Consider the following 27478-nt stretch of genomic DNA (forward strand, 5'->3'; position numbering starts at 1 on the left):
GCATCACCTGGGACCTCGTTAGAAATGCAGAGTCCAGGGCCCCACCCCAGGACCTACAGAATGGGAATCTAAATTTTAACCAGATACTAGTGATTTACATACATTTTCAAACTTGAGAAACACTGGTTTAAATCTTTCCCTGGTTGAACTATAAATCTTTTTAGTGCTCTCCTTCACCTCTGTACCCACAGCACATCATAAGACCTGATACCAAATATCTTGAGTTAAGTTATTTACAATTATTATATATGTGATAGAATAGATTTTTTTTTAATTTCTGGAAGAAAAAAAAATTCCTGGAAGAATATACACCACATTATTAAAAATGATTACATATCTGGTAGGTGGACATTGTGCATTTTTCACTTTCTGTAATACTTCAATCTTTCACAGCCAGAATGTATTATCCTTACAGGTAGAAAAACATGATGACTTAAAAGAATACATGTAAAATATAACATTATAATACATTCATAAAATGGTATATAATTGTGTTGAGCTAGATTCACAGATATGAAAAACTGGCCAAGCTATATTAAGATTTTTTTAAAAGATAATTTAAACAACAATATTTATCAATAACACCCTAATTGTTTTGTTAAAAAAACTTGTGAATATGGACACTAAAAAGATACTTAACAAAATATCTCTGGTGGAGCTTGTTTTATATTTTTCTGCATTTTAAATGTTTTCTACAATTTTTCTGTTTTTTTGCAGTACGTGGGCCTCTCACTGTTGTGGCTTCTCCTGTTGCGGAGCACAGGCTCCGGACGTGCAGGCTCAGCAGCCATAGCTCACGGGCCCAGTCGCTCCGCAGCATGTGGGATCTTCCCGGACCAGGACACGAACCCGCGTCCCCTACATCGGCAGGCGGACTCTCAACCACTGCGCCACCAGGGAAGCCCTCTACTGTTTCTTAAAAAGCATATATCACTTTTGTAATACGAAAAAAGTCATTTTCACTTTGAAAAATATCTATATTCTTTATTAAGCCTCTTTACATCTAATGACCCAGATTTTTACACCAGCCCAGGAAGCTGACAGGTCGGGAAGTACCACGACCATTTCACTGATGAAGGCACTGGGCCTCAGAAACCCAACCCTGAACACCTGACTGTGAGCTGGTGTTCTCCCATCCACGCAGCCACCCCAAGATCAGAGAACTGTAGCAAGTCAGTCACCAGCTTTGGTTTAAAAAAAACAAAAAACAAAACTGTTATTTGAGGAGTCCCACTATCCCCAGTTACTTACTCTCAGATAGTAAGAGCAACAAGAGAACCCCTCCAAACACAAAGCATTCAGAATAATCCATGCTGCACCACCTCCCCCTGGTGGTAGGCTCTGGAAACTAAAATTGTTTTGATGATAAGGAGCTACTGCAATTCGAAAACAGTTACTGTTTTCCACCAACATCACCTCTACTTCTTTATTTTTTTAAAAATATCTATTTATTTATTTGGTTGTGTCAGGTCTTAGTTGCGGCACACGGGATCTTTCGTTGCAGCACGCAGGCTTCTCTAGTTGTGGCACGCAGGCTTAGCTGCCCCTCAGCATGTGAGATCTTAGTTCCCTGACCAGGGTTCAAACCTGTGTTCCCTGCATTGGAAGGTGGATTCTTAAGCACTGGACCACCAGGGAAGTCCCACCCTTTACTTCTTTAAATCATCAAAGCCACTTTTTTTCATCAAGGAGTTGGATACTGACACAAATACACGAAACCAGGACCTGGTGTCAACGAGGCTCAGAGCTTTGGATGATGCTGGGGGCAGCGGCACTCTCTACCCCTGTCCTTTCCTTCCTTGCTACTTCTGTGGCTGTTGCTTCTGCCCCCAGTGTTCTTCTGCACGGCCTTTCCTGCATCCTCTCTGTCTCTGTCCACTCCCCTGAGCCTTAGGAAAGGGCTAGGTGTGACCATGTGCCCTCACCCAGGACCTGGCATGAAGAAGACCCAACATCCAGCACAATCCTCAGGCTCTAGGCACTGACATTTCCAATAAGTCCAGTTGCAATGCTGACATTTCTTTAGAAATATCAGAGCGCAGTAAGGTCGGTCTTCAACTGCGTCCCCCTAGTCTCCCGATAAACACACGGCTTCTTCACTCTTCCAGGAAGAAGGACACGTTCAACAGGATACCTGGAACAGGAGGAGAGAGAACACATGGCATACCACCTCTCCAGAAAACACAAAACATCAGATTTGTAAAAGCTACCAAGGCACCATGAGGGCATCTCTACATGCTTTCAAAGAGGTGAGACACAGAAAGAAAGGAGGGGAGGAGACACGAAGGACTAAATGAAAACCAGTACCTCGTACAAGGTCTGGGTGTTCGTCTTCCGAAATTCGGTCCCAGGCTTTGGGCAAAGCTTGGATGTTTCCCAAGTCTCCCCACTGGATTGAGGACAGAAGGTACTTCCTCTTCAGGTACCTTCCTGGGAGTTAAGGAAGGTGCTCAAAAAGAAAATGAAATATGCTGAAGGAAGAAAATACCCTGGAGAGAGTTCCTGGGAGCTAGAAAAGTGAAAGCGCAGCTACTGCTACATTTACCAGGTGGGCAGGGCTCGCCTCTGCTACACGTCTTTACCGAGCCCTTCTTTACACACATGGCTCTGGGCTACAGGGAAAAGGACAGAAACACCGTCCCTGCAATCTGGGATCTCACCGTGGTGAGAAAAAAACAGAAACTGGAAAGACTCTAAATGACAGGAAAGATTAAACTCAGTGGAAGTTCAGAGGATGACTTCATCGCCTTTAGAGGACAGGAGGAGGATTCCAGCACATAATGGATTCAGGGACAGGACATTTCCAGTGCGGCTGGCATGGAACGATGTGCAGAGTAGCAGGAAAGGTGGCTGAGAGGGCAGGTGGAGCCAGAACACAAAGACCAGCACGGGGGTTCTCGTCCTCAGAGCACCAGAAGCTACTGAAAACTCCTACACAAGCAACAGGATCAGAACGAGACTTCCGGAAGATAGATCTGTGGAGTGAGGCCACTACCCGGGGGCGGCTTAGAGGGAAAGAAGCCAGGGTCAGAGAAACCTGTCTGGAGACTGCATGTGACTAAGGGTCCAAGTGAGAAACAATGGTAGAGGCAGTGTGGACAGAGAAGGAAACTACAAGAAGCACCAAGGAAACAGAATGGAAGGACTTAACAGCTGAGTGCAAACATTCTTACAACGGCAGCTGGCACACCATAAGCGCTCAGTGAGGGTGGCCCCAGCTACTGCTCCCACTGCCCACGCTGCTGTTGCCACCACTGTGGCCGATGCTGCTACGCGGCAAGCAGAAAACAGCAGGAAGGGGGATGCTGCTTAAGTTTCCAGACTAAGTGATCAGGCAGGTTTGATGCTACAACTTAAGGAAACAGGAGCTGAACAGGAGGGCTGGACGGAGGATTTCAATTCTCCATTTCAGCTTGCAGTTCTGCGAGATTCCAGTGGGGGGCATCTGCAGGAAACCGAAAATCAAAAGTAGAGGCAAGAATAAAGGTTGGCTTGGGAGTGATTCAAATGAAGGTAGAAACTCCAGCCAGAGGGTAGATGCGACTAACAGACAAGAATTGAGAGGAAAAAGGTGAGAGAACTCCAACTAACAGGTCTTTCTGCTTCCACCCAAGTCCTTCCTCAGAACACAGCTGGGTGATACTGTTGAAAACACAGGTCTGATCAGGTTACTCCTCTACTCAAAACCTTCTATAGCTTTCCATCTCACTCAGAGTAAAAGCCAAAATTCAAAGACCTTGGAGGCCCCACCAGGCCTAGCCCTGCCTCTCTGACCACATCTCCTGTTAGACCACCCCGCTTTCACTCGGTTTGAGCCCCACTGGCCGCCTTGCTACTTCCTGAACATACCAGGCTCGCTGTCACCTCAGGGCCTTTACACTTGCTGTTTCTTCTACCTGGAACACTCTTCCCCCAAATACCCCCATGGTTCTCTCCCCCACCCTCTTCAGGTCTTTTCTCAAATACCACTTTCTCAGTGAGACCTTCCCAGACCACCCTATTTAAAACCACAAGCACACCCTCACCCCTCGCTTTCCTCATTCCCTGCTCTATTTTTCTCCAAGGTACTTATCACCATCTGACAATCTATATAATTTCCTTTTTTAAATGCCTATCTTCTAGCACCTAGAGCAACGCCTGGCAGGGAGCAGTTACTCAATAAGTGATTTAAGGAATGACTGTACAAAGGAATGCACAAAGAGTCCAAGTTCAAGAACCAAAGAGAACTGACCCATACTATATATTTTTGGGCAATCTTGTGAAAACTGAAATTAAAAAGACCTCCTGGAACAGTTCTGTACCTGAAATGTGTGCGAAGGATACAAACTTCGATAATGTCTCTCGATATCCTGTAACCACTCCAACATTTCAGCCACAGAGGGGCTTGTAGCTGAAGCCTGCAGGACAGCATCGAGGCTGATCACGTCTGCATGCTGCTCATAGATCTGAAGCACGTGTTCCACGTGGCTGCTGACTACATCACGCACCTTGAGGAGGGCGGCTCTGGGGGAAGAGTCTGATATTAGGCAATATCATGAGAAAGGCCTAAGGCCAGGTTCCTTAACGCCAGCACTAAGGACGTCTTGGACCAGATGATTCTTTGTGGTGGAGGGCTGCCCTGTGCATTGCAGGATGTTCAGAAGCATCCCTGACCTCTACCTACTAGACGACATGAACATACCATGCCTCCACCGTTCCCAAGGTGTGACAATCAATAACGTCTCCAGATATTTACTGCCACACATCCCAGTGGGAAAAACTGCCTCCAAATGAGATCCATTGGTCTATGGAGATTGATGATGGTGCCTTGGAGGCAGGGGTGGCTCACGAATTAAGAACTGACTTAAAGGTGGAGAGGCTGAAGTTACATGGCTCTCAAAGCTGTGTGATGATGTTATTCCCAGCTGCCAAAGAAAGTAAAGGCCAAGCGGGCCTTCTGGGGCTGCCACACAGGAGAGCAAATGCTCACACACAGTCCAATGCAATGTACGTGAAAGGAATAAGCAAGAGGAAACTGAAGCAACAAACCAGCAGTGTTCTCATGCTACCTCGTGCCCCATACTAGTGAATTCTTGAACAGGTAAGATTTGGGCTCTTGACACACCCAGACTACTGTGGATCTTAGGAAAGTTACTTATTCTCAATCACGAATAAAAACGGTCTCTTTTGTTCACTGTGCATCCTAAGTCCCTAAAACATCGAGACCGGCAGACAGAACAACAAACAACTGTCCAATGAACGAAAAGCATTGTTGTGAAGAGTATGTGCAACCACGCATATTAAGTGCTTCGCGAAGTGCCTAGCTTACCGTAAATTTTGTTATTATTCCATTGGTGACTCCAAGGGGCCCAGCCACCAAGACGAAGGCTACAACTTCCCAAAGGGCAAGGCAGTCCCTAGCCTATAACTGCAGCTTTCAAAAATGTTTGACTGTGACTCACAATTAAAAAATAGACTTAAAATTAACAGCCCGATACTCACACACAAACACGTAATCAATTGAAATAAAAGTCCACTATCGTAGAACGTACCGTGACCTAATTTAATTGATTGTCTTGTCTCTCTCTTTTACTCAGCTTAGGAGCTAAGTCTGCTTCATTGTTGTATTCCTAGCACCTGTGCTTGGCATCCCATAGGTGCTTAATAAAATGTTTTTTGTACAAATGAATACAAAGAAGGCCCCATCTTTGACAGTTTCCTATTAGTCTATGGCACAGACTCTACACACTAGAAGCTTCTCTTGTCCTGGTCAAGGAAAGGCCATACGTGCCCTGTCTCTTCTCTATCCTCAATTACCTGTAACTCTAAGGTAGAGGGTCGAACATTAGGCATAGTAAGAGCTTAGAGACGTGCTACTCGTGGCACGCAGACACCAATGAACAGCAGAACAAGTGGCCCTGGTGTCAGGCATACTTGGGTTAGAATTCCAGTTTTACTATTTACTAACTGCACAACCACAGGCAATCTGCTTGAGCCTCAGTTTCCTCACCAGAAAAATTAATTAAGTGAGGTTAAGTCAAAGAGGTGTTGAAAAGATATTAGGAGATAAAATGTAAAACCCTTAGCTCTGGCACCTAATAAGTTTATAGTATAGCTCCTCACTGCTTTTTACCTAAGAAAGACTATAGAGGAGGGCCAATAAGCGTTCCCCATTGCTCTTCTGTTCTGCTTTGATAACTTTTACTAAGTCCACCACTGTCACGCCTAGTCTGACAAGGGAAGTGCCAGAAAATGACTTCTTGACAGAGATCCCATTGCAACAAACGGAAAGGAGGTAAGGTTGACATATCCCTAAATACCACGCTCTCAAGTAAGAAGAAAAACACACTTCCGACTGATCCTAGCTTATTAAACACCCAGTTTTAAAATCTTTCCGCCAAGAACGAGCGCCACTGAGCCTCTTACAGCCTCTCCCCTAGCCTGTCCAGGAGAGTGTCACCAGCCGCCAGCTGCTTGCGCCTCAGCCGCTCCTGTAAGTCTGGGAAGTCCCGAAGTGACGGCACATCCTCAAATCGTAGGTTCTGTGCGGCCTGCAGCTGCTCTGCCAGGTTGCTGAGGGAGGCCAGGAGGGGCGGGCAGTCCCTGAGAGCGCTCTGCCACAGGCCCTGCTGCTCCTCCACCACGGGAAAGCACTTCCTCAGGGCCTCCTGCACCGCGAGCAAAGGCTCGTCTTGAGTCATCTTCCGTTGGGGAGAGGAAAAACAAAAAAACAAAAAACGCATTAGGGTTCCAAATCGATACGGGAAGGACCGGGTCATGGGTGGGAGTTACTTCCGTTCGCAGGTGAGAACAGCGTTTCCTCAGGTAGGGCCGTCTACTCCTCCCGACAGGAGTTTCTAACGCGAGGCGTTGTCTTACCTTTAGAGGGGCTCTCGGAAGGCAGGACCCTTGTTTCCCACCTCGAGAAGCGTTTCCGGACTATCCCTCGGAGGAGGCTCGTCCGGGTTCGGGCAGTTTCCTGTTTTAGACTGCGGGTTCCCCGGGCCTATCCGTGCGTCCAGAGCCAGAAGCTTGTCTCCTCTCCTTGGGGCTGCGGGTCGCTTTCCCTAAACCAGCGGGAAAACTTAAAGCTAAAGCAATCAAAGTTTAAGAACCTTCCTAGGGCCCCAGCCTGCCTCCGAGTCTCTCTACGCATGCCCCAACATGGCTACCGAGTCGCGAGAATATGCCGTCAATGCCTTCTGGGTACTGTAGTCCTACATGTGGACTGGCTGTCTGATCGCAGAGCTTCCCTGTGATTGGTTATTGTGGGATCCTCCTAAGACGGCGGCTTCTCATTGGTCAGCCTGTGGCAGTTTGAATTTGGTGGCGGCGGTCGCACGTCCAGTTAGCCCCGGAGCCGCTCCCTCTCGGCTGAAGCAGCCAGGTTTTTCTCAGCCCCTGTTTCGGGACCCACAGGTGGGTGCCTCGCAAATCTTTTATGCCCAGGCCCCGAAGGGCAGGAGTCCCCCTCCAAAGCCCCTGGGGTGCCCTCCGCCCTCTCCCTCACCCTGGCGGCCCCTTGTCCCTGCCCGTCTGCACCGCTGACGCCTTGTGGCTCGGCCCCCTTTCCCCGCAGCCTCCATCGAAGCGCCATGGCTCCGGCTAGGAAGGGCGGCAGTCGGGTGACCAAGACCAGCTCGGTACGGAGCCGAAAGCTCGCCTCTTTTCTTAAGGACTTCGACCGTGAAGGTAAGGGGCGGAGCCCGGGTGGTCGCTAGCACCTGGGGCAGTCGCGGGGTGCTGGCGGATTGGGGCGCTGGCAGCACGGATTCCAGGCCGCATTCGCCCGCCGGGTGACCCGTGTCCCGTCCGCTCTGCCCTCTCGCAGTGCAAATACGATCCAAGCAGATTCAGTCAGACAGGCAGAACCTCCTCAAGGAGATGGATAACTTGTACAACATCGAGATCCTGCGACTCCCCAAGGCGCTGCGCGAGATGAACTGGCTCGACTACTTCGGTAAGAGCTGCTAGTCTTTCCCCAGGCCTCGGCCTGGAGCCCTTCTGTGGTTACCATGGCAGCCTTCGTCTTCTTAGTGAGGTCTTCCAAGATCACTGCAGGAAACTGCAGCCCTCCTCCTTCCCCCCACTCCCTGTCTCACCTCCCGGCTTTGCTTTTCTCCTTAGCTCTTACCCTCATCTACCTTTGCAGGCAGGCAAACGTTTTCTCTAAAGGACCAGATAATAAATATTTTAGGCTTTGTAGGCCAGAGGGTTCGCTGTCGAAACGACTCAACTTTGCTGTTATAGTTCCAAAACAGCTGCAATGAATGGGCATAGCTGTTTTACAATAAAAACTTACTTATGGACACACTGAAATGTGAATTTGACATAGATTTCACGTGTCATGAAATACTTTTTTTGGGGGGGACGGGGGGGGATATTTTATCCAACCATTTGAAAATGAATGAGTGAATGGCTTGGTTTATTACCAGACCTCCGTTGGAAGGATAATCCCAAGCAGCTCTTCCTGCAGCTTAGGGAAAATGTCAGTTTAAAAATGGGCATATCAAATTGTGAAGTGCCAGGACTCAAGGGTTTTCCTGGCCAGAGAAAAATCCCAGCCTGTTGCCCACCCCCTTGCTAAATGTCCAAGAAAATGCAAAAAGGCTGTCCTTTTGCTGGGTCACCCTTACTTTTACTATTTTCCTTATTGTTAATTACCCAGTATATAGCCTCCTTCCTGGATAGAAATGCATGTTCTGTTCACATAATAGACGTTCAGTGATGCTTTTGACTTCCCCTTTTATTTATTAACCTATTTGTGCATCTCTGCAGATACTCACTGAGCATGTGTTAGGCACAGTGCTAGGTGCTGAAGATGCATTGGGAAATAAAACAGGCGTTGTCCGTGCCTCCAGGAACTTACAAGTTAGTAGAGAAGGATCATTTTTAAAATTTGGACATGATTATATATTTTAAATTATGAGTACTACAAAAGAGAATAGAGTAGTGGTCAATGAGCGCATTTATATAGCGCTTTCTATGGCAGACAGGCACTGTACAAGTGTTTTCCATATATTCACTGACTTCATCCTCATCACAACCATATTAATTGTTAATATTATCCCTGTTTTATAGACAACGAGATTAAAGCACAGAGATTGTTTACTTTGCTCAAAGTCTCATAAGCTAGTTAGTGACAGAGTCTACTTGAACCTAGGCATTCTGGTTCCAAAGCCTGAGTTCTTAACTATTATAGGAGATACTACCAGTTTTTCCAGCCGGAGGACCTAACCTAAGTTTTTATTCTACATCTAAACCTGCAAAGACCTCTTCATTCAGTACACATTTACTCCATACCTACTGTGCGACTTTTTTTCTTTTTTTTTGCGGTACGCGGGCCTCTCACTGTTGTGGCCTCTCCCATTGCGGAGCACAGGCTCCGGACGCGCAGGCTCAGCAGACATGGTTCACGGGCCCAGCCGCTCCACGGCATGTGGGATCCTCCCGGACCAGGGCACGAACCCGTGTCCCCTGCATCGGCAGGAGGACTCTCAACCACTGCGCCACCAGGCAAGCCCTGTGTGACATATTTTTGCCAGAAGCTATGGGTGTTATCTCTGTCCTCAAAGAGTTCAGTTCAAGGCAGGGCACTTTTACAGCTTTGAGTAGTTGTTGGATGTGACAATAGTGAGCAACTAACTCAGCACATTGCAGCGATCTGCTGAGAGAGAAAAATAAGCAGAGTTTGGGTTTGAGCTGAGTTTTGAAGTATGAATTAGAAATTTTTTGGGTGCAGAGGATTATTTCGGGCAGAGGAAATAAGTACCAGGGCACTGAGTCATGAGAGACAGTGGCACATTTGGGAAATAACAGGCACTTTGGTGTGGTGGAACCTAGAATAAGCCATGAGGGGAACAGTCAAGCTTGGAGAGAAATTAAACTAGGTTGTAAAGGCTCCTGAGTGTTGGATCAAGGGCTTAATCTGGTCAAGTGTAAGAAAGGTAAGTGGTCATATTAGGGAGGACGGTTTATTATTTAAGTTATTAGAATCTGATAGTAACTAAACAAAACGTTCTTTTCAAAGCCCTTGGAGGAAACAAGCGGGCGCTGGAGGAAGCAGCAACAGTAAGTGACTTCTCCTATTTTTGAACTGTTGGTTAGTTTTAAGTTTAGTCTGTTCACAAAATTCAACCAGTGGTGCTGACTGTGGAAGAGGTTCCAGAGGGGAAGTATCTGTGTCAACAAAAAAATTATAGTTGTCAAATGCTGAGTACGTGAAGCCCAGATAATTTCAAGGTTTATAAAGAGAGGTAGTTCTTTTTTTGGCAGGTTCCTTGCAGCTCTTTGCCCGGACCTTTGCAGGGGAAGTAGGAAGCCTAAAGTCCAAGTTCCTTTAAGCCCCTGCATCATTACACGGTGACCTGGCCTGCTAGATGAGGCAGAATAAAGAGTTTAGGTCTGCACTGTCTGTTAACAGTAGCCACCAACTACGTGTAGCTCTTTAAATTAATTAAAATTAATAAAATATTCAGTTCCTCAGACACACCAGCCACATTTCAAATGTTCAGTAGCCACTTTCCATTCCATCATCCATTTCAGACAGCACTCGTCTGTCTAGCACAGCACTTTCTAAGCTAAGCCTTGACAGCTTCAGAATCCTCGTCTGAGTACTCCACGTAGTCTCTGCCAGCCCAGAGATGAAACCTGTGTCATTCCTAGTCTGTAACGACTATTCTGGTATTTACACATGCCCTGCAAGAAAAGGCCTGTGAACCATGCCTGCTTTTGCCTATTCCCATACATATAGTTACCACTGGGAACAAATTTAATTAGAATGGCGACTGGAAGCCTTTTTGAAGGCCCCAGGGGCATAGTAGAAAAACTTTTGGCCCTCTAGACTTTAAAAAATAAAAAAAAATTTTTTTAAGGTAACTATGTGAGGTGCTGAATGTGTTAATTAACTTGATTGTGGTAATCACTTCACAATGTGTATGTATCACAAATCCTCATTTTGTACACTTTAAATATGTTAGAATTTTATTTGTCAGTTATACCTCAATAAAGCTGGAGGGAAAAAATGAGAAGGCTGACATAGCATCAAGTGTGGTAGAGAATATGGGTCATTAGGAACTTGTTTGCTCCTGGCATGTAAACAAGTACAATCACTTTGGAAAACAATTTTGCATAATATTAAGGCTGAACACTTGTGTACCCTACAACCCTGTAATGCCCCATCCCTAAGTATATAGCCAAGAGAAAACTTGGACAGGTGTGCATCAGACACATGTATAAGACAGTTCAAAGTAACAGTGTTTGTAATAGCAAAATACTGTTGAGAGGAGATTGGACAAATCCATCGTGATAGATATTACATAGCAGTGAAAACAAATTAACTACAACCACGAATAGTGATCAAAAACAAAAGCAAACAAAATATTGTTTAAGCACATACACATTTGTGGAGAAACACACACACACACTTTCTTTCAAGCAAATGGAATGATGACAGTGGTTATCTCTAAGGAATGACAGAATTAGGAGACTGGTCACCTTTCGAGGAGAGGCAAGGAAATAGAACAGGGAAAAATACAAAGCCTAGAAGCAAGTAATTGGCAATGTTTTAGGCCTTCGTTAGTATGGTGGGTTTATGGAAGTTCAATATTTTGTATTATAACTAACAATCTTTTGTATGTATCAAAGAATATGTTTTGGGTTATTTTGTTTTTAATATTTTATTTATTTATTTATTTGGTTGTGTGGGGTCTTAGTTGCGGCAGGCAGGCTCCTTAGTTGCAGCTCATGGGCTCCTTAGTTGCGGGAGATGGGCTCCTTAGTTGTGGCATGCGAGCTCTTAGTTGTGGCATGCATGTGGAATCTAGTTCCCTGACCAGGGATCGAACCCGGGCCCCCTGCATTGGGAGCACAGAGTCCTATCCACTGCGCCACCAGGGAAGTCCCAAGAATATGTTTTTTAATTTATGTTTTTAATCTTAAAATATTGTTCCTCATATTTGATGGAATATACCTTTTGTTTTCTGGCTGTGTTCATTACAGGCTGACCTGGATATCACAGAAATAAACAAACTAACAGCAGAAGCTGTTCAGACACCCCTGAAATCTGCCAAAAGTGAGTACTTTTCAAAACCCCTTGTTGAACTGAGAGAATGAAGGCCTAGTGTGGTTGGCTGGCTGCTTGGGGAGACCTCACTGGAGGAACCTCTTCCCTCTAATGCCTGGTCCTCAGTCTTGCAAATCCAAAAATTTGATTTTAGCCTCTGCATTCAGTTAATGATATGCAGGACTGATAACTAACTGAACTCTTTAGACCAATGTGTGAGCTAAAGTGAAGGTGAAAGAAGAAAAACAAAAGCTGTGCTGGAAACCAAACAGTGTTGCCTGCTTGCTTCCCTGAGTTAGAGAGGTGAGCAAGGTTTGGAGAGGTGCTACAAGACACGTTAGTGCCGGCCAAGACTCTCCCTGATGTGATCAGAAGGGTTCAAAGAGCATTGTGAAAGGACCAACTGTCTAAGCATGTCATTCCATGTTGCTCAATTCACTGACCCATCTGTGGAAAATTCTCTCACATACACGTCCAACACTCTGAGAAACACTATCTTAAAGGGTAAGTTTGGGGGAAGCTGGGTTGTAATTAGTGAGCATAGACTCAGGCCAGGGTGAGTTCTGTTATGGACGTGATGTCACTGTCATTAAGCTCCAGTAGCTCAATGCATCCAACTCCAGTGAGGATGAACCTGACCCAAGACCTGGAGTTTGGGGCTGCCCACCAAGCAGGCACCTTCTCCACTGGGCCAAGCCAGAAACACTGTCCAATTCTTGTTCCAGCTTGCCTTCCATCAGAGTTGTCCTGTAGCATGAAGACAGCATGATGGGATTTTCACTTTCCTAGTGTCATATTCCAGGCCTGCCCCAGCAAGGTTGTGACGTAATTGGACTTGGGTGTTCCTAGAGTTAGTTCCTTAGCTGCAAATCTGCAATCTGTTAGGTCGCTTTGGGTTATTTCTACATTTAGGTAATGTCCAATTTCTCTTTTGAATTCCACTTTTTTTTTTTTCTTATTTGGTGTGGGGGGTGTGGGGGGCTAGTCTTCCGATTTCACCACTGGGAACTGAACACACTGGGACCCAGGTCAAACAACAGTAGAAACTGGTTTTGTGTCCTCTCGACCACTGGACTTCAACTACATTGTAAGCTTTTTTTTTTTTTTTTTTTAAGGTAAATATACTTAGATTCTTATTTGTGTCAGGGAGAAAAAAAAAAGCTTAAAAGTCATTAAGTCTGATCTCTCCTCCCATAATTAAATTTCTCTATGGAATCCCTGCTTGGGATTTTCTAGCCCATGGTTGTACATATTTAGCAGTGAGACTACCTTTCATCGATAGACAGCTGTAATGGTTAGAACGTTTTTTCTAATTTTGAACCAGAGTTTCCTGTGGTATCTACATATTGATACTGGTTCTGCTCTTTGAGGTCCCATAGAGCTGTCTTCCATATGACAACCCCTTAAATATTAAAAATTGGTATTATTTCCTCCGTTATCATCCATCCTAAACATCCCTCATATCCCTTTTCCTTCTAAGATGATAGTTGTAATAATTTATTATTTATAAATAGTATTTTATTATAATAAATAGTAATACTTATAGTGTGTTCAGTACCATCCAAGGGACTTTACATTCATTCGTCCCACAAATATTTAATAAGCACTTATACAGTAGGCGCAATTCTAGGGTTTGGGATGAATAACAAAGACCGTGTTTTTGTGGAGCACACATTCCAGGTCTCATCATATCCCTATGAAGTGGCTCCTCCCTTTTAGATGATCACCATGAAAGCCATGTGACCGAGTCAGAGGCAGGGCCAGGCCTCAAGCTCAAGGCTGTCTGACTCCAGGGTCTGCACTCTTAGTCAGAATGCTGGGCTGCCGTACAAAGCATTATATGGGGTTTCTTAACCACTCTTGAGACCCTCTTTTTTGTCTAAACCCTCTGTTTTTTTTTAAAGTCATCTTTATATTGGATCTATTTCTTGATTACAGCCTAAGAGTGCATAAGTTTTATTTCCTATAAGAAATGTGAATGCATAAAAGTTTATTCCCATGAGAAATATCACTCTGTTAAAACTTTCTTATAGCACGAAAGGTGATGCAAGTGGATGACATGATAAAGGAAGAAGAAGAGGAAGAAAATGAAAATAAGAATCCTCAAACTGCAAGAGTAAGTAGGCATTCAGATTCAGGGCTGGAGCCTGTCAGGAGAAAAAGGAAATACTTAAAATACAGTATGCTCCCCCAGCACCCTTGGGCACAGCCTTTAAAATGAGTGAGATTTCACTAGCTGGAGAAGAAAGGGAAGGGAATTCCAGGAAGAGGAATGAAAGTGCCCTTTAAGGAACAGGAAGCAGTTTGGTATGGCTGGGGTGTAAACTGTGAGGGTGATCTGGGGAGAGCAGGGGCCAGAAAATGAATGGTCTTGTGTGCCAAACTTGAAAGTTGCAGTTTCATGAGGTAAGTCTTGGTAAATGACATGACCAGATAGGTATTTCAGAATAGGATTCGGGATAAATGGGAGAGAGGAAAAACTAGAGACAAGGGAACCATTCAGGAGGCTACTGTAATTCTTTTTTTTTTTTTTAATTGAAGTTTAGTTGATTTACAGTGTAGTGCCAATCTCTGCTGTACAGCAAAGTGACTCAGTTATACACATAGAGACATTCTTTTTTATATATTTTCCATTACAGTTTATCACAGGGTATTAAGTATAGTTCCCTGTGCTATATAGTAGGACCTTGTTGTTTATCCATCCTATATGTAATAGTTTACATATACTAATCCCAAACTCCCAGTCCTTCCCTCCCTCACCCCCCTCCCTCTTGGCAACCACAAGTCTGATCTCTATGTTGTGAGTCTGTTTCTGTTTTGTAGATAGTTTCATTTGTGCCATATTTTAGATTCCACATATAAGTGATATCATATGGTATTTGCCTTTCTCTTTCTGACTCTTAGTTCACTTAGTATGATAATCTCTAGTTGCATCCATGTTGCTGCAAATGGCATTATTTTGTTCTTTTTTATGGCTGAGTAGTATTCCATTGTATATATGTACCACATCTTCTTTATCCATTTCTCTGTCGACGGACATTTAGGTTGCTTCCACGTCTTGGCTATTGTGAATAGTGCTGCTGTGAACATAGGGCTGCATGTATCTTTTTGAATTACAGTTTTGTCCGGGTGTATGCCCAGGAGTAGGATTGCTGGATCATATGGTAATTCTATCTTTTAGTTTTCTGAGGAACCTCCACACTGTTTTCCATAGTTGCTGTACCAGCTTACATTCCTACCAATAGGGTAGGAGGGTTCCCTTTTCTCCACACCCTCTCCAGCATTTATTTGTAGACTTTTTAATGATGGCCGTTCTGACCGGTGTGAGGTGGATTTGATTTGCATTTCTCTAATAATTAATGATGATGAGCGTCTTTTCATGTGCCTACTGGCCATCTGTATGTCGTCTTTAGAGAGATGTCTATTAAGGTCTTTTGCCCATTTTTCGATTGGGTTGTTTGTGTTTTGTTGTTGAGTTGTATGAGCTGTTTGTATATTTTGGAGATTAAGCCCTTGTCTGTCGCATCATTTGCAAATATAGTCTCCCATTACGTAGGTTTTTTCCTTTTTTTTTATGGTTTCCTTTGCTGTGCAAAAGCTTGTAAGTTTGATTAGGTCCCATTTGTTTAGTTTTGTTTTCACTTCTATTGCCTTGGGAGACTGACCTAAGAAAACACTGGTACAATTTATATTAGAGAATGTTTTGCCTATGCTCTCTTCTAGGACTTTTGTGGTGCCATGTCTCATGTTTAAGTCTTTAAGCCATTTTGAGTTTATTTTTGTGCATGGTGTGAGGGTGTGTTCTAACTTCATTGATTTACATGCAGAGGCTGCTGTAATTCTTGAACTGAGGCACTGACCCTGTAAAAAGAGAAGGGATGGTTCTGAGATAAGTTTTCTAATGGAGAGTAGGCAAGATCGGTAGATGGAAGGAGGGACCAGAGACGGCTAGGTGGTTTCTAGTCTAGGGAACTGCCATCCGGTGGCATGTGGGGCACAGGAGGAGGAGGAGTGCTGGGGTAGGGCTAAGGGGAGCAGTCCCTGTGTCAGTTGTTTGGCCTGCTGAGTGTTCAGTACTTCTCCAGGACAGCTCGCCCTGACAGAAATCTCGGCCTGGAGCTCAGGCAGAAGTAAGAGACTGAGAGACAACGACTCCCAGATCTTTAGGTGGTTGTCCCAGCGAGGGAGTCGATGAGGTTGTACAGGGAGAACGTGGAGGGGAGGCTGAGGATGGACCCTAGGAGGGAAGGTAGAAAGAGGAGCTCGTGAGGCAACCTGCAGAGGGCCAGCCAGAGAAGTGGGGAGGTGGGTGGATCTTAGAAACAAGGGAGGGTGTCCGCAGGTAAAGAGTGATTCCTGTCAGGTACCTCCGAGGACTCAGCAAGGGTGAGGACTGCTGAGGGTTCCTTGGATTGGGCACCTGGGTGCCCTTAGTGACCGTCACAGCAGCACTTTGTGAGGGGGTGGGAGTGGGGTGGGGAGACCAGCCAGGCTGTACTCAGTCCAGAAGACACTTACTTTACTCTCAGTCAAAGGCCTCTATTCTGAAGACTCAGGCAGTATAGATTCTTAGTTGATCAATTATGTTGAGAATTATTTAAGTCACTGTGAATTCTGTGAGATAGACCTTCTGATGTTCGGTATTAGTTTTCTTTTCCAGAGCTGGTACCCCTCTCCCTTACCTTTCCCCTTTGCAGGGCCTTTTGTAACCTCAGTTTCATTTGCCTGTGACTTCAGGTTAAAAGGTGTCCTCCATCCAAGAAGAGAACCCAGTCCATACAAGGAAAAGGCAAAAGTAAAAGGTAACAGGTTTTCCAGATTTAGATGTGTTTTTGGTTTTATTGGAGAACCACATTCATCATGGCAGAAATAGGTGGTAAAAGGGCTTTTGTGACTTGTGTTCAAGTTGAGCTTCACATCATCGAATCCTCCAGTATCCGAGCTGGAGGGGCCTCTAGAAACCGTCTGACCCAACACCTTTTCTGGTTCTTCTGCCCACGTTCTCTATCTTCCCCCCCACCTTTTTTTTTTTATGCAAATGAGGAGATTAAGACCCAGAAACACAGAGTAAGCACTGCATATTTTGTTCAGTTACCTGACAGTCCACGTATAGAGCTACCCACAGTCGGTCACAAAGTGGCTGTCACCTACCTGTAGTTAGTTTCTTAAAAGATTCCGCCTCGGGCTTCCCTGGTGGCGCAGTGGTTGAGAGTCCGCCTGCCGATGCAGGGGACACAGGTTCGTGCCCCAGTCCGGGAAGATCCCACATGCTGCGGAGCGGCTGGGCCCGTGAGCCATGGCTGCTGAGCCTGCGCGTCCGGAGCCTGTGCTCCGTAACAGGAGAGGCCACAACGGTGAGAGGCCCGCGTACCGCAAAAAAAAAAAGATTCCTCCTGTTCTTGCTAAATAATGAGTCACCGTAGACTTGGAACTCTTTATGCTGGGAGTTGGGGGGAGGGGCTGCCTCTTAACAGGCTCAGGAAAGTAGTCACTGGGGCGTGTGTCTGTGAAGCGGTGGGCTCCTCCCATTTCTCCCTGGGCAGTGGGAGCTGTCTGGCAGGAGGACAGGAGCTCCAGCTAGGGGGCCTGCAGGGTGCTGAGGGGCTGGCTCCTTCCTCTCATTCGTTAGCTTGATTGATAAGTCAGATTCTGGAGGCAGGCGGCCTGGGTTCGGAGTTCTGGCTCTGCCCTAATTGGCTGTATGATCTTGGGCAAGTTATTTAACTCAATATGCCTGAGTTTCTGCATCCGGAAATGAGGATCATGGTGCTTCTCAGAGGGTGGTTAGGAGGGCTGCACGAGCTAATGTGTGTAACGTGCCCAGGATAGGCTCTGACATGGTCAGTGTTACCTGCCTCTGCGGCTGCCATCCCTGGACCTGAGAGTTGGCGTACCTAATGGTCATGTCTCACCTGTAGGTCAAACCATTGTGCCACTGTTACCCCAGCTGTGAGCCGACTGGAGTTGTCTATGGTGAAACCAACTCCGGGCCCAACACCCAGGTTTGACTCAAGGTGAGTATTGACAGCAGCACTTGGATTTTTGTGGGAGCCCAACATTTGATGTTTGCCAGAAAAGAAGGGTGTTTAAGAAGATACCGGGAAGCCCTCACAGAGGAGGGTAACCGCCTGGGTTTCCTAATGTTTGCCTCTCCCCTGAGTGTAGGTTTGCGTGTTTTTGGTGACAAAATGATTCTTTATCTGTCTCTGATGACTAGGAGGCCTCTAGTGACTGTTTTGGTCTTTTCCGATTCTGATCAAGTTTATTTTAAATTGGTAGGTACTCTCCCATACTCTTGGTAGGAGTGAAAATGGACACCACCTTTTGGGAGACCAGTATAAACAAGGATGTTCTTACAGCATAAATTAATCCCTTCCATAGTGCTGGTCAACTAGATAGGACGTGGAGTATAGCCATTAAATAAGTACATCCGCATGTGCTGATGGGGAAGAGCTTCATGATCACAAGCATCTCCAAAGCAGGTGGCAGGGCAGCGTGTCCTAGATGACCCCATTTGATAGCCAGTTTCTGGAAGGACGCGTAAGGAACTGAGAGTGGTTATCTGGAGTGGGGAGAGTGAGGAAGACTTACCTCCTACTTCTAATTCTCTTCCTTAACTGCTTATTGTTTTTTTTTTTACATGAGTATATAGTAAAAGACATTTAGGGAAAAATAGATGGCAGCATTTTAAAGGTCTTGAGAAAGTCACTTTGGGAATTAATATAATGACGTAATCTCTGAATCATCCAACTTTGACCCTGGAAAAGTCCTCCTGATGGAAGCGCTTAGCCACTCTTGGAAATATATTAACCACAGTTTATTTCTGACTTTGTGGATGGATGGATGGATGGATGGATGACAGGTATCCATATGGAGCTTTGGACCTAACATTTACATGGCTAAGAATTAACTCTCGCTAGATGTATGTTTGCTATCTCAGCCTCCTTCCTCCAGCTGTTTAGTCAATACTGCTTTTTAACCCTAAATTTAGAATGCGCCTTCTTAGAAATGTGTGATTTGAAAACCGCAGCTTGAGGCCAGACGGGGTTTGGAAGGATTCGTAGCGCCTGGTGTCATTCAGTCTGCCAAGCCATCTTTACAGAGATTTTCCCACTTTATAGGGTCTTCAAGACCCCAGGCCTGCGTACTCCAGCAGCCAGAGAGCGGATTTACAATGTCTCTGTAAATGGCAGTCCTCTTGCTGACAGCAAAGAGATATTCCTCACTGTGCCAGTGGGAGGCGGAGAGGTAAGTGTTCCAGAAGGCGATCAGACCATGGCGTGCTGCTTACTCAGCATTTCTTTCTCTTGTCCATCACCCACTTCTCTCCCAAAACCCAAAGTCCCTTTGGTTGCATGGCTTCTGATATCCACATATCTGTAGGACTCAGAACCATTTCCTCTCGCAGGTTAGAGCTCCAGACTGGGAAGATCCTTGCCCAGCTCTGGGTTTCATTTGTTCATCCACTAACATTTGCCCATCCGTCTTGTAGCAGGTTCAAGATGTAGAAGACATTCCTGCCCTTGAGGAGCAGTTCAGTAGTCAAGCTAGGCTCCCAATTAACTATAACATGAGATGTGTGCAGTAAGGGAGATATTAAAGGGCGTGCAGAGGAGGGTACTATCGGGGTGCGTGTGTGCTTAGTCTGGAAAGGGGAGCTCGAGCTGTGTCTTCCACTCTGTAGCTTCGAGGGGTCTGAAGCAGGCAGAGCAAGTTGCTGACCTCGGCTCCTGGGACGGAGGGGTTGGTTTATCTCAGATGAGGTCTGCAGGGCGTTTCTAAGCTAACGTGCACCCCTTATACTCAGCTGGTCCAGCTGTTGGCCCAGTGATAAACACCGACGTCACTGTCTCTTTCGGATTAACTCCTCTCCTGCCTGCCTTGCCATCCCTCTCCACAAGTGCAGGACATCAAGGGAGCCCCGGAGCACACTGGGCTGCTGGGTGGAGGTTCCCGCCCTGAGGGACGTGCCACTTTAACCCTCTCCCCTCCACACAGAGCATGCGATTATTGGCCAGTGACTTGCAGAGGATTGATATCGCACAGCTGGATCCAGAGGCCTTGGGAAACATTAAGAAGCTCTCTGTAAGTCTCGGGTTCCTCTCCACACACAGGAGGCCTCCAGTAGCCTTCTGGGTTTAGCCGTACTTAGGACTGCCTTTTGGGTCTGGCCTGCTGCTTTACACTTACAACTGTGTGGCCTCTTTCCCCCAAGGGATTTTGACTGTTGTCCTGCTTACTGAGCAGCAATTCTGTCCCTAAATCGATGCTGAGTTTTGGTCCAACCAGAGTGCCTGCCACAGAATTTCCACAAGAGAATCAAATCCTGCCTCATTCAGGCAGTTGGTGCCTGTATGTTAGGGCACAGTTGACCCCCCGGGAACTGAAACTTCCTCACAACAGCTCGGGAACAGGGTGAGGAGCTCGCTACCAGGAATCCCACAGAATCTAAGAAAGCACTGAACAGGCAGGCCCTCTGAGTGGTGGGACCACCAGTGCCAGGAGTGGATGGGGCTCCGCTCTGGTGCACCAGCTCCTTTAGCAACTCTGTCTTTGGGGCCCGTGCTCTCACCTCTCTTGCACCCCGTCCTTCCCCCACTCAGCGGGTAACCTTCGCCACGAGGCTCTTGGTTCTGTTCTCCCTTACCTTGAGTCAATATGTGGATCTGGGTAGCCACACGCCCAGCTCTGACTCTATTGCTCCATTGCCCAACGCGGACAGTCCAGTTTCAGTCTTATTTAAATTCTCAAGAGGAAGAATTGAATTAGCTCAGCTTTGGTCAGACGGGCCTCCCCGGTCCCTTCCGCTTTGATTTTGGCTGGTGGATGGGAACACCTAGTGCAAACGTGACTGCTGTAGGTCCCCGCTTCTGGGGGGAGGTCTGTGAAGGGTACATCCAAGTAAGGGGATGGGCGGAGCTACTTTCCCAAACATGTTGTACAGAACAGAGGCCGGTGCTGAGATCAGGCACATGCCCAGCCCCCCGGATCTGGTGACATCCGTCATCTAGCTGGACCTACAGCATTGCTGTTCCCAAATTATACCTTCACTGTCTCATTTGAGATGGTATTTTGCTCCTTTGTTCAGATGAGAAATGGAGATTCAGTAAGGTTAGTTCGGTCTGCGTTGGTGGTATAGAGGAGAGCATAGCTGCCTTCCAGAAAGGTTAGTTTGTTCATGTTACCAATAGAGGATGGAGGGCTGAGATTCACTCAGACCAGCCCGGCCCCAAAGCCAGTGCTACCTGAGTAGACTATGTGCTAAGTGGGCAAGCCTGCCCAGCTTCATCCTCTCTAAAGGGCCTCTCTCCTCTTCCTTTCAGAGCCGTCTTGCTCAAATCTGCAGCAGCATACGGACTCACAAATGAGGCTGCTAGTCCAAGAAGCTAGATTTAACAGGATGGACCTTCAATGGGCACTTCTGGGACCCTGAAGACACCTCTTCCCTTCGGCTTATTGTCTGTTTGAATGTGAAGTTCCAGAGCAGGGAGAAGCGTTCCTCTTGGAGAATTCAGGAAATGTTGCTATTGGCACCTCCCAACCCAGATGACAGACACTGCCTCTGTGTCCATACAGTCCAAACCTCCTGCCATTCTCCCAACTGAATTCTCCTTCCTGCTCTCAGAGCTGCCGCCTCTGCCTGCTGTAGCTCCACGTCCTCTTCGCCCTGCCCTAACTCCAGCTGGGGCTGCACAGGGGAGCCTCATGTTCTCGGGAAGACTGCCAACTCGCCCTCACCGGAGAGCCCGCTCCAGCTGGTGTTCCCGCCCTGTGCGTGCTTGAGGCTGGGAGCTAGGCTCAGAGAAGTGAGCTCCGTGAGAGGGCGGCTCCAGGAAGCTGGGAAGGACTGTGCAGATGGGGCCAGGACCTGTCACAGCAGTGACCACAGGAGGAAACATCTCCCCTCCTGCACACATCCCCTCCCTCCTGTGGTGGGTACTGACAGGGCTCTGCAATCTTAACACCTGCCATGCCCAGTAGTTTGGTTTCAAGCTGACTCGTAGACTAGTATTTTGTATTATCCCTGTTTACCAAAGACCAAAACTTGGTTTGTGGGCAGCTTCCATGTCTTACTCCTCTGCCTCTCTGGTTAGTCCAGTTAGTGGGAATCTGGATAAGGGAACTGTAGGGTTTAGGTTAATCGGGGGCTTTTACATGACTGGCCACAGAGGACCTCTGCTGTCCGTGGCCCTGTGTCCCCCCCGGGCCTGTAGACTGCAGAGAGCACTTCTGTCTTCTGAGGGTCACGGGGGAGTGGGCGTAGCTTGCCTGGTGGCCTCGTTCCTCACGTCTGGCCTCTGCCCTGGCGTGGGCTGTCACGTGGGCTGCGCTCCAGCCAGCACCTGTGCCCCAAAGAATCATTAGATGTGGTCTGAGAACGTGGGAGCTGAGAGTCCCCACCCCAAGCCTGAGAGCACAGTGTTCTGTGCATGGCTCTTTGTTGTACTCTGTATTATTTTCCTACACGACCATTCTAGTCCAGTCCTGTTCAAGATGTGTTCTTTTCAAGTTGTTTTATTCTCCCTTTCCTGACACTTTTGTACATACTGTTTTCCTGAGTCATGGTATCTGTAAGCTGATTTATTCTAATCAGAGCTACTGAAAGGTACCTGTTTTCAATAAATTGTGGATTTGTTTTTAATTGATAATTCCGCCTGCCTGTCATCTCCAAGCTGTGCTACCTGGACCAGAGACAGTTTTGGAGCTGCAGCTATTGGAGTGGGGGTCTGCCAGCAGCTACTTTCCTCAGAAGATGCGAAAACCTTTACTTCAGGCAGAACCTCTCTGATACCTGAAGAGGGGGCCCTCTCCCCAAGATCCAGGTCACGGGTAACCTAGCCCAAGAAGCTTTTCCCCAACATCATCTTCCTTCCATGAGCTAGAAATTTACATCATGGAGGCACAGTATCTAGGGTATCTATAGTTTACTTGTGTAGCAAGTCTCGTTGGCCAGGGACAAAGCAGGGGCCCAGGTGATTCAGTGATCGTGCTTCTCACTTCCCAAGCTCCAGGCTCTGGCAGATCTGCCTTCCTGGAATCGCTCTTCGCCGAAACGATCGACGTGGGGCTCACGGCGGAAGAGAAGACAGACTGGGGCCACGGTTCAGCAGGTCATCGGTGTTGACAGTAGGGAGAAGGCCCTTCAGTCAGTGACAGCATTTAGAGTAGAGGTTACTCATTTCAAGCGATTAAGTCACCAAAGCTGAGGCTTCTACCTTTTCCTTCATCGTCTGGTACACTGTTGTTAAGTAGAGCCTGACATCAAGAAAACACTTAGGATCCAACGTTCTTTACTCAAAGCCACCCTCACCCTAGTTTGGATCCAACTGCACTACTGCCTAGACCCAATTGCAGGGCATGTGTAGTATGTAACAGGTCCCTAATAGATACCAGTCACATGACAAAGATGGAGCAGTCCTTCATTCCACATAAGAGTTGGCTTGGAGACAGTAATGAGCTCCCCATCCCAGGATTTAAGGCATGGGCTGAACTATCACAGGGCTGGCATGCGGCAAAGAAAATTCAAACCTTACCGCCAGCCCACAGACCAAAAAGGGCCGCAAACGCTTCTCACTGTTTGGATTTTGTCTTTTCAAATTAATTGCTAACAATTTAAAAATCGTGAGATTTCACAAAAATAGTCACTAGCCACCCAAAAATATCTAGCAACACGGGCCACAGTCAGAGGAGCTGTGTAGCACTTTTCCTTGGCCCTCAGAGACCTCTTCCCATTCAAAAGAATTCTTACCTCATCCCCGTGAGCAGTTTACTTTGTAGCCTCTGCTGTGTGTATAAAGCGAATAAAAGCAGAGCTGCTCTGAGCTGAAGGGAGGATGAGACCCTCCCCTCACCAGGGGAGTTTCCAATGAACAGTAGTTTCGTTCTTTGCCCTACAGGCCCCCCCGATCGTTCCAAAAGCCCTACTTGGGACGTCCTGTTGAAAGAAGTCCAAATGTGTTGCCTTATGAACAGTTAGGTTCAATTAGTCATATGAAGAGCTAGTTCTTGTGGAGGCTGTGCTAGGACATCACCTAAGCATCGTTTATTCACAGTGTCAGACACACATTGCAGCCTGGTCCAAGACCGAGCTCGTCATTTCCCACATCGCTGCTTAACCTGCTCCCCCTCCCCTTACGTGGTCCATCTCCGGCAATGGCACCTCCACGGAGTAATGGCACCTCCACGGAGTGTTGCCCCCTCGGGGAAGCCACCCAGTGCTCGCCCCTAGGGTAAACCCTGATCACACTGTCCTGTCATCTATTTCCTAAATGTGTCTCTTGCCCAGAGATCTCAGACACACACTTTGGAGACCCCTGTGGTGGGGCAGGGGGGGCAAGACCCTCCCACACAAGTTACTTAACAGTTAAGCAACTGTCACTGACAGAGGCACCACACCAGACAAGTGTTTATTACTTTGTCCTGCATATAGAACCCAAGAACTATAAAAACACCTCCAGAATTAGTCAAAGGAACCACTCCCCCCCCCCCCACCAACCAGCCCCTTCCCTCCCTGGATGGGCTCAGATATGGGTGCTGGGGGGTTGCAGGCCACCTCTCTATCCAGTGAATAAGGTCCATATAAAAATAGATCTGTAGAGGGCTCCCAGGGAGCCGTCAGCCTGCATCTTGCCGGCACCTGTGCAGGGCTGAGGCCTGGGACCCATCAGGATGCTGGGACCTCACTCCTCAGTGGAAGGGAGGTCTACCCTGGACACCAAAGTCCTGCCAACACAGCCAGGGGACTCTGCAGAACAGCGGGGGGAGGAGGAGGGGACTCTGACCTTCAGGGCGTGACTGATGAGGCTGGAGATGGGAATGAGGCTCCCTCCACGGGATGCTGGCATGTCCTGTCCAGACTTCCCACGGGGCAGGGCCTGGAGGGCACCGGCAAGGGACCCTCCAGCTCTGTCACAGGTAGAAGAAATATCTCGGCCTCCCCTAGCACCCCCCAGGACACTGAGCTGGGGCAGGTGCTCAGGAGCTGGACAGCGGGGGTGGGGGGACGCCTGCCCTGCTGGCAGAATGAGGCCAAAGGCACTGCTGCGAGGCACCGTCCCCCACCACGGAGCACTCCCCAAAGATGTGCTGCATCTCCCACCGTCCAGGCTCCTTCTCATGCTGGCCCCTCTGCTTAGATTCCTCTTGTCCTAGGCCCTCCGTCTTGGCCTGCGGAAAACTCCACCAACCCTAAGGAAAGAGCCCTCCCCCCGCTCCTCCTGTTCAACGGATGCATCAGACTCAGCCGAGGAACCGTTCCAGACACCCCTCCACATACACACATCAGGAGCGTCCGGCCCACAGGCCCTAAGGTCTCCCGTGGGCGACGTGTAGTAGTTCTTGGAGCCTGAGTTCACCTCCCTGCCTCGTCTGGGCCCTCCAAGGGCCGGCTGTGTCTCCTTCGCCCCTTCCTGTAGCCCTTGTCTCCTTCCCACCCCATCCCACCCGACCCACACGCAGCCAGACCACAGCAGGCATAGGTCAGGGGTGACCCTATCCAGACCCAGTTGCCTTCCTTCTGTGCCACGAAAGCCCTGGCCCTCACGATCACCCCCGCCTCTGGGAAGCCTTCCTGGATAAGGAACTCTGGACTCAGCTCAGTGCGACTACTTCTGCCAAAGCCCCACAGAAGAGGGGCCAGAGGGAGGAGGTACTCCACGGGAGGCTGGGTGCAGGGGATGGAGCCTGCTGCAAGAGGGGGTCACCTCAGAGTACCCCTGGGCTGCCTCAGGAAAGAGTGTTGGTGACACAGGGCAGGACCAATGACTCTCTCCAGAGCCAACCTCGGCTCTGGATCGGGAGTTGGGCACATGGGTTCAACCCCAGCTCTGGCCCCGACTCCTCACCAGGTCTTATTTTCCCCACCTGTACGGTAAGGGTTGGACCGGCCTGTTAGAGAGAGAAGCTCCGTCTCTGAGAGTCATGTCTTCATCCCCCAAGTCTGGGGAGCAAAGCTCTTGGGGCCCCGGGGAGAAAACTACTCTCCTCATGCTCTTCCCAGATGTCCTGCCGGTGAGTTTATAAAAGGAAAGCAAAGGGGGTGGGGGGCACCTAGTGGGGCCTCAGGGGAACACCGGAACCCTCACCCTCACCCTGAATGGTCAGCTCAAGGGTGGGGGAAGCAGAAATCAGCTCCTAAGTCCGGGGCCCTCGGGGTCCAGCCCCTGAGCTCAGCACCACCTTTGCCTGCCTGGGCCTCGGGACCAGTGTCCAGACAGGGCCCAGCTGGAATACGGGGAACTGAGGCCCCATGGCCCATCAGGATTGGCGGCCAGGCAGCTGTGGGCACTGACAGGAGCCCATCCATCAGGGACCTGTGCTGCCTGCTGGCCAATGGTCTGTGGGAAAGTGGGGCACCCTTTGGAGTAGGCCCCAGACCCCAGTGGGTATGGAAGACAGAAGGGCATGAATCGGGCCATTTAAAGCTATGTCTTCCTCCCTGCCCCTGCCCACCTTGGTCTCTGAGACGCTGCATTTCCTCCCACTGTTATCTCAGGGATCCTCCCCAGGTTTTGAACCTTTTTTCCAGGGGGACTGAGTCAGCCAAGGTGCTCAGACTGGGGGAAATTGGGGGAGAAGGCAGGGAAATGGAGGAAACCGGGGCTCCACACAAGCTCTGGGAGCTCACTTCCGCACGGGTGGAGTGCAGCTGGCGGGGGTCCTGGGCAAGGCTGGGGGCTGGAGCCCCCTGGGGTCCTGGCCTGAAAGAGTGGGGCCGCTCACACCTGCACCCCCCGGCCCTGCAGCTGGAGCACCCGGGCCCGCAGGGCACTGATCCCGCTGAGGAGGTCCTCCCGGTGTTCCACCGATGAGATGCCCAGGCTCACCAGGTCCCTGCGAAGAAGAAGAAGGGTGGGTCAGACCCAGCTGGCTCCTCCCCACCTTCTGCTGTCCCTCCCACCCCCTGCCCAGCCAGGCAACCGGAATCAGGACCGGCTGAGCCTCCCATGCTGGCAGGGGCAGGGCCCCCGGGCCCCTTAGACTCACTGGGCAGTCATGGCGGCCACAGCCTCCAGGCTCCCATAGCCGGCGGCAGCGAAGCTGTCCTTGTAGCGGCCCAGGTCCAGGGCCTCCAGCCACGCGCCCACGGAGCCAAAGGAGGGGAAGGTGGAGAAGGCACGGTCCGCCAGGGGCGTGGGAGGCCTGGGGAGCAGAGGCGCAGTGGTCAGTCGACAGCAGGGACCTGGGGCCCAGACCTGGTCACTCTCCTGAGGAAAGGCCGTCTGAGAACGGCCAGGAGAAGGGGAAGATGGCCGAGCCCTCCGACAGCCTGGCTCACACAGGGTTCTAGGTATTCTCAGAGCAGGCGAGGGTTCACGATGCTCTGGTTGGCAGAGAGCTGCATAGGAGCCAGGTAAAGGGAGTATCTGCGACAGTCTTGGGTAGGACGTACCTAGGAGAGCTTGGGAAGTGACTGGTATTGGGGACAACTAATAC

At 48.5% G+C, this 27478-nt stretch overlaps 3 protein-coding genes across 3 annotated transcripts in view; 1 reads left to right on the forward strand and 2 right to left on the reverse strand.

Annotated features, from left to right (window-relative positions):
- Positions 1-2096: 2096 nt before the first annotated feature.
- AIRIM (AFG2 interacting ribosome maturation factor) lies at positions 2097-6680 on the reverse strand. Its single transcript, XM_065893724.1, has 4 exons — positions 6406-6680; positions 4328-4503; positions 2308-2430; positions 2097-2134 (listed from the first exon to the last, which is right to left on the reverse strand). Exons 1-4 carry the CDS (start codon positions 6678-6680, stop codon positions 2097-2099), a joined length of 612 nt encoding a protein of 203 aa, XP_065749796.1.
- Positions 6681-7574: 894 nt separating this feature from the next.
- CDCA8 (cell division cycle associated 8) lies at positions 7575-21411 on the forward strand. The gene is made up of 10 exons (XM_065887401.1): positions 7575-7671; positions 7811-7939; positions 10010-10050; positions 11980-12052; positions 14077-14159; positions 16781-16845; positions 17962-18057; positions 19165-19291; positions 20042-20128; positions 21367-21411. Exons 1-10 carry the CDS (start codon positions 7575-7577, stop codon positions 21409-21411), a joined length of 843 nt encoding a protein of 280 aa, XP_065743473.1.
- A 5349-nt stretch (positions 21412-26760) lies between these two features.
- EPHA10 (EPH receptor A10) overlaps positions 26761-27478 on the reverse strand; it is a 38644-nt gene continuing 37926 nt past the window's right edge. Inside the window, exons 16-17 of the mRNA XM_065877956.1 lie at positions 27029-27184; positions 26761-26875 (exon numbers count right to left, since the gene is read on the reverse strand). Of these exons, the coding sequence (XP_065734028.1) occupies positions 26761-26875; positions 27029-27184 (271 nt within the window). The remainder of the gene's footprint in view (positions 26876-27028; positions 27185-27478) is intronic.

Source organism: Phocoena phocoena, chromosome 1 (genome assembly GCF_963924675.1).
Source record: "Phocoena phocoena chromosome 1, mPhoPho1.1, whole genome shotgun sequence".
Classification (NCBI taxonomy): Eukaryota; Metazoa; Chordata; class Mammalia; order Artiodactyla; family Phocoenidae; genus Phocoena; species Phocoena phocoena.